Source organism: Apteryx mantelli, chromosome 16, assembly GCF_036417845.1.
Source record: "Apteryx mantelli isolate bAptMan1 chromosome 16, bAptMan1.hap1, whole genome shotgun sequence".
Lineage (NCBI taxonomy): Eukaryota > Metazoa > Chordata > Aves > Apterygiformes > Apterygidae > Apteryx > Apteryx mantelli.
In genome coordinates, this window is record NC_089993.1 from 15,150,059 (window position 1) to 15,162,384 (window position 12,326).

General features: G+C 43.5%; 1 protein-coding gene across 1 annotated transcript; it reads right to left on the minus strand.

Annotated features, from left to right (window-relative positions):
* Positions 1-270: 270 nt before the first annotated feature.
* On the minus strand, positions 271-11,211 carry CYP2W1 (cytochrome P450 family 2 subfamily W member 1). Its single transcript, XM_067305939.1, has 9 exons — positions 11,029-11,211; positions 7,276-7,438; positions 5,816-5,965; positions 5,538-5,695; positions 3,537-3,710; positions 2,463-2,604; positions 1,924-2,108; positions 1,116-1,266; positions 271-575 (listed from the first exon to the last, which is right to left on the minus strand). Exons 1-9 carry the CDS (start codon positions 11,209-11,211, stop codon positions 388-390), a joined length of 1,494 nt encoding a protein of 497 aa, XP_067162040.1. The 3' UTR covers positions 271-387.
* Positions 11,212-12,326: the final 1,115 nt, after the last annotated feature.

A 12,326-nucleotide genomic window follows, 5' to 3' on the forward strand; every position in this document is an offset into this window, starting at 1 on the left:
TTGGGAATGACACATCTGTATCTTACATTGCTCTCCAAATGAAGAAATAACCCACTGCTGAGAAACATTCTCTCCCAGACACTCAGAACTAGGATAAGTTCTTACATCATGTATTTAATGTGTAAAGGAAAGTAGCTACTGTTCTGCCATTTTCAGTCATGTATCTGGCTGGAATTTTCCAGGTAACCTTACCCACTGGCTCTCCTCAACTTCTTAGAAAAATATTTGCTCAACAAATATTTTAAGCATATAGTCAGTGCTTGCAAGGCTTTGAGTAAGAAGACACTAGCTGTTTCTACTGCAAAGGGATCTGGTTTCTCCTTTGTGCATATGTTGGACTCTGTGCAAAACAATTACATGGATTTTTCTCTGTTTAGAGCCTTGGGTTTATTCTCGTAGCACAGCGCAGGCACACTGTGGATGAGGTCTCATGGTGAATCCAGCTTCTGCAGTCGTGTCCAGCTCAGATTCTTTGACCCCAGGTGGGGGCTTAAAAGTAAATTTCTGGATCAAGCCTGTGAAGAAGATGAAGAGCTCCACCGTGGCAAGACTTTCTCCAATGCAGTTTCTCCGCCCTGCAATGCCAAAAGCATGGCCATTTGTAGTGTGATTAGGTAAGCGGTGGCTCAGCTCAACAGCTCTTCTCTACTACTTGGTAAGAGTAGTGTGAGGGACAGTATAGGCAGAAATGCAAAATAGCACAGACTGATATTCAGCAGCCATTGCCACTGGTCTCCGATGCAACAGCCCTCCGATGTAACAGTCTCTGACTGTACCAGCCTTGAAAAGGGCTGTTAAAGTCAGAGCCTGCAAGGAATTGATCTGGGAACTGAACCTGGAAATTGGCCTTCCCAAGGCAAAGCAGGCTCTTGCTTGAAGGTGTTGAGTCTTTTGTAGTTCCCAGTGGTGTCTTTAAACAATATACCAGGGCCCAGTGTGCCTCCAAGTGTGGGCTGAGAGGCTGTTTGCAACACATCGGAACCCAGGACAGATATTTCTAAAATATCCCCATCACTAGTCTGTGTGCTGTTCCTAACAGAGACTCTTATCTTGTCCCTTGACTACTGTCTTCTGAGTGGCACTGAGCACTCTGAGCTCTGTGCAGGATCAAACACTTTTGTTCCCTGTGGAGAAGGGCAGGAAAGCTTTCTTCTTTACGAAGTTCCCATCTGCATCAAGGAAATGGTTGGGGTTGAATTCATCTGGTGTCTCCCATTGCGTTTTATCCAGCAGTACAGAGGTGAGCAGAGGAATCACTGTTGTTCCCTGCAGCATAACCACTTTCAGCTTTAGCCAGTGTAGAAGTAGCAAACTTCTGGCTTTGCCCATTCAACCTCTTGAATCATACCTCCCTTTGGGCTGTGTCTGCAAGCCAACTTCTACCTCTGAAAAACTAACTTCTGGACTTCTATATGACCAGAAGACCCTTAGTTAGTGGGGATAGCCAGTTTGCTAGAATTACTATCTAATATATGATTATTAATAATGATTATTAATAATGGTTATCGGCTGTGCCCAAATTATGAAGCAAAAGAGAGATGTGAGCCAGGCTTCTCTCCTAGCCAGCTGCTCTCTGCTTGCCTCAAACAGGCAACGAGACAATGCTGTGATACTCCAAAGTCAGCACAGTTTTATAGGGCGATGAATACCAAGGGAGGGAGTTAAAAGAATAAGGAAGATTCCAGGTTATGAGGATTGAATGAGAAAAGGGAAGTTACAGGCAATGGGAAGTTGGTTGTATAACCATGAAGTCACACTGCCATAGATCTGGACACTGAGGAGATGGGGAATTAGGGAACTGGCTCCTTCCCATCAACAGCCCTGCCTCTCAGGCTCCCTCTCTTCCTGTGACATTTCCCACTGTGGGTCACTGGTGTGCTGCAAGGGAACCACCCCACTCTTCGTCTTGAGAGCAGCATGTACCTTGGGGATGAAGTAGCCTTTAAAGTAAGTGTCAGTAGAGGTGCACCGTGGAACATGTGGCAGGAGGGTGACAAATCTCTGCACTTCATGGATCACTGCATTGGTAAACGGCATGTTTTTCCGGTCCTCAAAGGTAGGCAAGCAGCCAGGGCCAAGAACTCGCTCAATCTCTGCATGCACCTTTCCTGCAAGGAAAAGGAAAAGGCATAAACTGAGTTTCCCTCAGTGGTAAAGCACCTTCCAAATCCCAGCCCCAGCTGACTGTTGGCAGAACGACCCCAGCACAGTGAAGAGTGGCATGGCAGGAGGTTGCACAGCGCCTGAGAGCAGATATGAGAACAACCCAACAGATCCTTTAGCCCTGAATGGCAGCATAAATGCTTAGACAGAGATGGGCAAGTTTCAGATGTGCAGATTTTGAATGCTCTGGCATACATGAGAAGCTATGAAGCTTTCACAGGGAATCAGCATTCATGAAGTCACTGCAGAGATCTAACAGTACTCTCTCTATGAAAAGCAAAACCATAAAGGTGTCTTACTCTGAATATCAGGGTACTTCATCATCAGCAGGATGGCCCATTGCAATGTTGTGGACGTTGTCTCGGTGCCAGCCATGAGCAGGTCCAGTGCAGAGGCCAGTACATTTGCATCATAAAAGGAGGTATTGCTTTTATCTTTCTCCTTTAGAGAAACAAAAAGAAAAAGGCAGAACTAGAATGGTGCTTCTATGTGGCCTCTCAAATCCAGAGTCATATGATCATGGGATGCGGAAGAGAGCTGAAAACCCCCATTTTCTCTGGGAACCACCTCCAACATCCACTCTTTGTTATATGCAAATACTTCTGCAGTCTGAGACACATCTATTTATTAATTTTTTGACACTTTTTTTTAGTGATGACTGTCATGATAGAATGCCTCTCATTATCTATAAGGGATGCACCCTGCAGGATGTCATAGGACATACCATCCAAGGGGGTAACTTAGTCTTCAGAGGCACTGGAGAGGGAAGCAAGTGAATTACAAGTCCTGTGATGCCTTGCATTAATATTTCAGCATAGAAATGCATCAGTTTTCAGCAGAAATATTTTGGAACTCAAGATTTTGCCAATAATTTGAAATATTTTGACAAATTCTTTGATTTTCCAACACCTCATGGCATTTATATGCTCTGGGCAGTAGTGACCTAATACACTCAGCACTTCCAGCTGTGTCTGTGGATCCTGAGAAGCCTGAGAAGAGATGAGAGGTGCCCGCCTGGTGCCGCAGGGACAAAGTGTCACATGTGCAGAGGAGCTGAGTGCAGAGAGTGATTCGCAAAACGCTTGCGTGGTGCTTGTGAGTTTGATGCCTTCTCCAGTATGGAAGAGACCATAGCTGACACCTGAGGACAAGCTTTATGCTTTTGTGCTACATGGTCTAGTGAATTCTTTCTTGCTTTTCCTGCAGTATCCAGTACTTAACAAGGATGAAAAATCTGTGTTATGATAAGAGAATGTTTACCCCAAATATAAATATTTCCATATAGACCTTAATAGAGCGTGTTCATTAGGCAAGCAACTTTGAGCGTCTCTGCACAAGATATCACACTAGGAGTCAACATATTGTTAAAATACCTCTTGCTGTTTGAATACTAATGCATCAATGTAGCTCGTCAAGTTGTTTCCATTAATGGTTTTTTTGCTTTCCTTGATGTGTTTGTTTAAGATCACACACACCTCTTCCACCTTTTTCAGTATCATCTTGTGAGGTCTGAAGAGAAATCCAAGGAATGGGTAGAAATTAAATAACTAAAAAGGAAAAAAGGAAAAAAACTCAGCAAAACAAGATTAAAACAAAAAAAATAAATTCACCCATTATGTTGTAAAACTTAAGTATCATAATGAAGAAACCATTTATGTGCATAACCAAATGACATGTTATTGGAGTCTCTCATTTTTTGGTAACTAAAAAATTTAAGTGTATAAAATGTCTCCTCTTATTAAAAATTCTCTACAGAAATAAATGAGCCTATCAGACTTGTCTAGACATAGCCTATAAACACGAATTAAAAAATACAATTAAGGGAAAGTGATAGTAAACTGGTGAAACAATGAAATTACATTTTTAAAGTGGTAATAAAGCAAAAAGATAAAGCATTACGTTTTAGCAAAGGAAACCCCAAATGTCTAGCAAGCCAAAATACTTACGTTTTAAAGTTGTTAGATCATCATTTTTAACTTTCACATGAATTATAAATCAATTACACTCAGTTCTCAGCACCATTAAATTTCACAGCACAATAAACAGTTTCACTTTATGTGCAGGGGGATTACTTACACCGTTTCTCAATGTTATAAATAAACAGGCTGCAGAATAAAAATTACAAATCTCATGCTTTACCTTGCACTAATTGGTTATAGTTTTTGCTGTTTTCTGCAAAATCTAAGCCTGCTTTAAAGTTAAAAAAAAAGGATGTTGCCCATTTTTTTTGTTGTAAATAATTCTCAGACAGGTGACAAATTCATCAGCATCAGTGCTTTTTTAAAACAGCTTTTTGGACGACTGTTTTGATATTAACTTAAGTAACTAATACTCTTGTCCTTGTGATGGAGGATTAAACTTAACAAAAGCTGTTTGCTCAGGTAAGAACCTCTTAGTTGGAATACACTTTTTGTGCTGCTCTATCTAGCAAGCATGCCCTCACTTTCCAGTTGATTTAATGCCATGATGACAGCCATGATACCAAATGCCAGTAACTCCTAAATACCCGCAGACTTGTCCCTACAACAAGCGGTTACTTTTGGGACAGTCACATAGCATTCAGCAGACATTAACTGACATAGGCCAGGCTATTTCCAATGGTACATGCACACAGAAAGTCAGCCTTTCAATAGTTTTATCACTGGTGTGTTCTAAAAGAAAGAAACCCTGCTCATTCCCTCCAAGAGGCACCTGATTCCCCTGTCTCTTCCATCTGAGACCTGTTTGGACTGCAAATATTAGGGAGTAGGAGTTGCTGGTTTTTTGTGTTTTGTTCTGGGTACTACTGGTACTTTGTCAACAGCTGGAAAAACACTGACCAAAAAAAAAATTAAAAGAAAAAAAAGAAGTAAGCAGAATCCCTCTGAACTCTCTGGCAAAATGTGACAAACAGTTTTGAGGCACACACCAGGAAATTTTTCCTGCAGTTACTGTGAAATGTTGAAGAAAGAAGGTTGCCCAAATTCCAGATCCGTCCTATATTAGAGTATGTTTCCTCATGGGAGACTACAAGTTACCTTAAACTGCAAAGTTTGCTAGATAATGTGACTAAAACCCAATATATAAAGGCCAGAGTCTATAGTGTGGATTTCCACTGATGCTCCTGGGCTTTCTCCCGCTCTGCATAGCTCCTGCTTTCTGCTGGCGAGGTCACATTCACACTTTTGTTCTAGTGGTACTCTGTGATACTGGACTTTCTCTGCAGGGCACTGTAGTATATGCAATGGGATTTCATAAAGCAGGAAAAACACAGAGCAAAGAATCTTAAGTTTCAATACCCTCAAGATTCTCAAAAACTGTCCAGCGATAGAAATCTGCTTGACCAACCAACTCAGACAAGATACTGGAGCATTTCAGCACAGAGGGCAACTTACATGCAAGAATGGAGAGCCAAGAAGAAGCATGACTTCATCTATGAGTCTTAAGAGAGTGACAAATGTTGGGTCTTTATAATCAAACCTTTTCCCAAAGAGTATAGCAAAAGTGATGTTGGTGGGGGCCGTATTCAAAAATCGTAATCTGAAAGGTCCACCTAAAAATGAACAAAATTGTAACTGTATTTGTCATTTCTGAAGCAACCCAGAGGTCTTTACAGTGGCTCTGTAAAGCAACATAAAACAACTGATGCTTCATCTCTAAATCTCCAGCCCACCTTTGAAGGACTTGATCAGGTCGACAAGAAAGTGAAGCTCTTCCAGAATCCTTTCCTCCAGCAGTCGTTTCCCCACGCCAAGATCCCGCATGGTTGCCATGGTGAACCTGCGTGTTGTTTTCCAGAGCTCTCGAGAAGAAAAGAACACACCTGCAGAGGGATTGCATGTCGTGTTTGCCAAGGCGGTACGGGATTTTCAAAGAAACACTGAAAACACAGTCAGGCAGCACAGATATTTTCCAGGCAATCCTCCCTGGAAAAGCCTGCTGGGGAGAGGACTGGAGTGCTTGCTGCAGGGCTGGCCTAGACAGGCACATACCCAGGTAGGTTCATTAGGGCAGGAGCCAATCGTTTAAACAGTCAATTGCTGTTCACACCAAAGCTCTGAGTTTTGCTTGTTTCTAGCTTTGTCTCTTTGCAGCCACACACAGCAAAATGCACTTTGTATGGTATTTGTCTCAGACTGAGTTGTTTTTCCCTAAAAAAACAACCCAGCTGTTTCAGAGAGCAAGGCTAGGAGCAGATGACACTGTTTTGTCCACATCACAAACATAAACCACTTCACTTAACAGCTGGTGTTTTAGAGGATGAACTTTTCACTGTGCAGGAAGACAAGGAATGGGCGTTAGGGAGGCACCTTTCCTCCTGCAAAGGAGCTGCAAGAAGCTGGAACATGGCGATAACTTTCAAGCGTTTCTTTTCAGTGCTGTGCTATGCTGGTCTGTCCCAGACAGCACAGTTGGAAACGTTCAGCCAAGAGGACACAGAGTTGCTTGGGTTTAATTCAGAAGTCCTCCTTTCCCAGGGAGGCTTCAAGGACTGAACATAGTCTATGTCTTCATATGCTGGTTAGGAAAGTAGCACAGTGTGCCCTTCCTCACACTGGGCCTCGCTATTATAAAACAAGAAGAAAAAGACCCACATGCTGTACGCATTCTATACATATTAGGTCATCAAATCTTTTCCTTTCAGCCCTGGATTAGTCCCTTCATTGTTTTTCAATGTCTAGTCTTGGGCAATATATTACTTTTTAACATGCAGTTCAGAAACATGCCAAAAATCTGTTTACAGAAGTAATTGTTTGAGGTATGAACAGCCCATGCTATTGCACTCTTGCCAGTTCTTGCAGTCTTTATCGTGAGTCATGCATGATCCTGTCTTTGTCTGAACTTCCAGTTACTGCAGCAAAGAGATTGCATAAGAACCTCAGCTTTCATGTGAAAAATAATTTCCATCCTCTGCACTGCAAAAAATCCTCAAAATGTGACCCAAGTGCCTCTAAAAGCAAAAAAATGATGGGGCATTTCTCTTAAAAACAAACAACCCCCTCCCAAGTCCTCCAAAATGTAGGTCTTGACTGTAAGGGCCTGGCTCAAGACTCTTAAATACTGTTGCAATTCCAACAACACATTTGAGAACAGTATAGTAAACACGTCCTCATCTTTCCAAACTGCTCGTACCATTTCCATGCTGGATGTGATAGAATATGGGTATAGCTGGTCTGTCTGCAAATACGTCAGGAGTGTTCAGAAGGGCTTCTTTTACTGCTTCATAGCCAGTCAGCACCACAGTCCACTGGAACCCCAAATGGACAGTGAACACTGGGCCGTATTTCTCTGAAATCTAGGGAGAAAGAAAAAGCACAGCAAGGAAGTCATCAGTGGAAGCAGCACATCCTGCTGCGGTGGTTAAAGAATTGCCTTCACTCCTTGTTCTGTGGTCAGGAGGGCTGGAGGGATGCCAAAGTTTAAGCCTTGGGACACTCAAATGAAACAGAAATCAGACCAAACGAACACTGGTCTACTTAACCCAACAGTTTCCATAAACTCACTCCTATTCTGAGTTGGTTGTACTCATATAGTTTGGTTCAGTGGGTTAAAACAGGCAGAACATAACACGACACTTACGATACTAACAATAGCACAAAAGCATCAAGAACAGTGGCCAGATAGCAATGGATCAACTGACCTGGCAGGTTGCAATGCTACAGTCCACCACAAAAGGATGAAAGAGCAGAGGCATCCTTATTTATTACAGCAAATTAAATAGAAGCTTTGTCACAATTAACACAAAGATATATAATATGACTCACCTAGAATGGATATATCAAGGCATAAGAAACCATCGTACATTTGGCCTATCTCAGTGAATTACCACAATAATATACTCTTGCTTCTGCTAGAACATAGCTTTCAAGCCACTGCATAGCAGGACAGGTTTTATACCAACCACTAAAACTTGATAGTAAGATTTGAGCTACTGGGTAGAAAGAGCTCTCTGGAGGCTCACAAACATGATCTTGCCAGGCCTTACAATGATTTAAGACTTGATGGAGAGCAATGGAGTTATAATCATATAAAACCATCATGAGATCTAGTCTGGTATCCTGTAAGAGGAGACCAATTCTGACAATGTAAACCAGAGAAGGCTTCAAAGTTTAGTAACCCCTGCAGCTGTGCCCAAGCAAACAGGTAGCCCAGGCAGAGTTTAATCTGCACTTCAGCATCATATCCAGACAGTTTTTATTTATGCTGTAGCCAAAATAGTTAACAGGACATTGATTTTTTCAGAGGGACCTCTACAGACTGGAGACATGGGCAGAGAGGAACCTCATGAAGTTTAGTAAAGGCAAGTGCAGAGTCCTGCACCTGGGGAGGAATAACCCCACACACCAGTACAGGCTGGGGGCCAACCTGCTGGAAAGCAGCTCTGTGGAGAAGGACCTGGGAGTGCTGGTGGACACCAAGTCAACCATGAGCCAGCAACGTGCCCTTGTGGCAAAGGCAGCCAATGGCATTCTGGGCTGTATCAGGAAAAGCATTGCCAGCAGGTCCAGTGAGGTGATCCTCCCCCTCTACTCAGCCCTGGTGAGGCCACATCTGGAGTGCTGGGTCCAGTTCTGGGCTCTCCAGTACAAAAGAGACATAGAGCTACCGGAGCAAATCCAGCGAAGGGCTACTAAGATGATGAAGGGACTGAAGCATCTCTCTTATGAGGAGAGGCTTAGAGAGCTGGGATTGTTCAGCCTGGAGAAGAGAAGGCACAGGGGGGATCTTATAAATATGTGTATAAATATCTGAAAGGAGGGTGTAAAAAAGACGGAGCCAGACTCTTTCCAGTGATAGGACGAGAGGCAACAGGCACAAACTGAAGCACAGGAAGTTCTGTCTGAACATAAGGAAAAACATTTTTACTGCAAGGGTGACTGAGCACTGACACAGATTGCCTAGACAGATTGTGGAGTCTCCTTCTTTGGAGGTATTCAAAAGCTACCTGGACACAGTCCTAGGCAGCCTGCTCTAGGTGACCCTGCTTGAGCAAGGAGGTTGGACTAGATGAACTCTAAAGGTCCCTTCCAACCTCAATCATTCTGTGATTCTGTGACTCTGTGACTTTGGCCATTAGTTCAAAGTAATATTTCAGTTGCTGCATCATGTACTGTGCAACTTCCATGATGAAATCCTTCAGGGATTCTCCTTTTAGGGAGGATTTTCTATTTCATGTCATTTATTTGCTAATACCTCAAAAGCCTTCTGGCAGGTCAGCCATCAAATCATTATTACAATTCCACAAGCCCAATATGAAATGTATTACATGGACCTGCCTGCAAGGGGAATGTCTTATGTGCCAAGTGTCTGCCTGTGAACGTGGGAAGGCCAGCTAAAGCACAGAGCGTTACTGGGGCAGCAGTGGAAAGAACAGCCCATGGCCCAGGAGATGTGCACATTTCCAGGGTGCTGCTTGTACAGGGTCAGCAACTGCTAAAGACTCTGCTTTACCAACACAGAAATTGCTTTCCTCTGCAGACAGCCCCAATGTTACCTGTTTGTTTGTCATGTTTCTAGCCTCTGTCATCACCTCAATAGCTCCTCTCCCCCAGGTGCAAGATCCTATGGCACAACTCTGCTTCCCCATCCCAGCACCTTCACATCAAACCCACCCTCATCCTGCCCACCGCTGTAGCCCAGACTCTTTGCAGTTCTTTATATCAGCGCCAGTCAGGGCAGAGCAGGCATGACCATGACTGATCAGCAGTAGACTCCTTTCCCAGTTGGCTCTCTGATGCTATGATTCAGTGGGGGAAAGTCATCGCTGCAGCCAGCCTGCCTGATACCTCCACCTTTCTCTATGTCTGTATTCCACTAAGCTGCTGCTGTTATGCTCCTAGGTTCTCATGTCCCCTCCTTTCCAACCTCATTTTGCTCACTATTCCCAGCACTCCCATGCACCAACCCAATCCCTCTTCTCTCCTATCCACCTCTGCAGAAGATTTCCTGGTCTTGGCTGAAACAGGAGCCACAGTCCAAACTGCTTCCCAGCTCCCAAGCGCTGGATGGTGAGCCCAGTGTGGACTGGCAGGTGGAATAAGAACAGAGATGAAGACATCCACATAAGCATTCTGGAGGCCCCTCACATGCCATGGCGATGGCGGCAAGACAGGAAGCCAACTCCTTTTACCTAAATAGTGTCAAGCAGGTTGGAGGGCTGCTGGCAACCTGGAATGTAATGGTATCAAGGCTTGGTGTTAGGTGATCAATCCTGATGAATGCATGATCAACCACACCCTGTTGTCTTGGAATCACACCCTGTTGTCCTGACACATGGAAAGTCCACTGTCCTGCATTTTAGCTCTGAGAGAATAAATAGGTTGAAATTTCCCCCTTTTTCTGGAACATAGACATAAGGCACTTGTAATTCCTATGGAGAAACTTGTCTTAAATAACTCCAAGCCATTTGCCATTTCAAATGATTTGTCTTATATCTCTCATCTAAGTTGTGCTGTATTAATGCCTGTTCTCATGAAAAACTGGCACCATGAGTAACAAATACAAGATTTTTTGGCAACCACAATTAAGTATCTATCTTTCAATTTGGTTACATGGACACGTAAATATATCCAAGTATTTCACAACACAAGAAATGCCAGAATTCAGGTCCACAGGGCCTGACTGATGCAGACACACATAGCTTTCAATGTGTGCACAGTTCTTCTCATACAAGGACTACTCATGTTTAATATCAATCTTTGCAGAGTTGGGATTTAACAGTTTCCTTAGACATTTTGAAACCTTTAAAACTTATTACAGTTTTTAAAAACTGTATTTGGCACTGAACAATTATCTCAGAACAGTTCCTGGAGACAGAGTTTCAAACTGCAAGCTCTAACATTCAACACACTGAACACACTGATAACAAAGGATGCTTGTTCTTACCGTCATTAATGACCTATCTTGCCTTCTGATATCCAGCAAATGCAGGTTACCAATGACTGGAAGAGGAAATGGACCAGGAGGCATATTTAAAGTTGATTGTTTCAAACTTTTTGAAACATAGAGTGCAGCTAATAAAAGCAATGTGCACAACCCACAAATAAAGAGAGGCATGAAGGTGGCCATATTTTGGTAGAGCCTGCCTTTCTGGCAAACTACTGTGAGACGTGTTTTAGGAAACTCATGTTTTATTTATTTAGAGTAACTGATATCAGGGGTTTTGCTGAGATTTGCACTACCCTCCCCTCCTCCCCCAGCTCTCCACAAACTTTGGACATTATGTCTGCAGAAGGCAAAGTCCAAACACTGCTAGCGGTGGTGCAGGCTTGCCGGCTCCCCACACAGTGGGACAGGGCAGGTTTGCCTTATTTCCAAAGTCTATCTCAGATTCTTCTTTCTGCAATAATTTGCCAAGCACCAACAAGTCTGCTTTATTATTAGACACTGATCATGAAATATCTCTTAACATTTCCTCTTCATCCCTTATGTCCATTCCTTTTTATCTAACTATTCCTTTTTCTCTGAACACAGACAGCTCTCTACTTTCTACCCAGAATTTACAAATACCAACCCCAAAATAATCCTTCATGGTAGATAAGCATTACTCATACCATGGTACAGCACAGGAGCAGCAGGTCTGGCTGGTGCAGAGACTTGCTCCAGGTCCTGTGTGAAGCCGAGTGGACAGCCTCTTCCAGCCTCTTCCACGTTCTTGTGTCCTTGCAGTGAAGCATGCTCTCCCAGTGAAGGGCCACAGAGCCGTTCAATCTTCACGAACAAAAAATTCAGGATACATTTGTTGCCACTGCAGATTCGGAGCCCTGTTGTTACCTCTACGCTCTTCCTATGTATTGACTATTTGCTTGAATCTGTGCTGTCCTAAAGACCTATACGCCGCGCAGGCAGGGAGCTACCCCTCCTTACATCAGCGTAGCTCTATAGGCTGCTTTCGTGCTGCCATCACATCAGCGGGTAAGGCTGTGTTCACAGCTGGCCGTTTCACGTTCAGGTCTTTTGCTGTGTTACTGATTTGCCGTCATTCTTCCTGCCTCATTTCAAGGATACTAGGCTTGTACCGTCAGCGCTGTGAGGCCGCCCGGCAGCCCTTAGATTAATCCCTATGCAGTGGGTTTCCAGTGCCTCCGACCAGCACACAGGATCCTCTCAAGTATTAGTGACTTTAGAAACTTAAAGTCCTTGAGCTACCAGGCTTAAATGATTTGCTGGTCTGGTGTAAAACA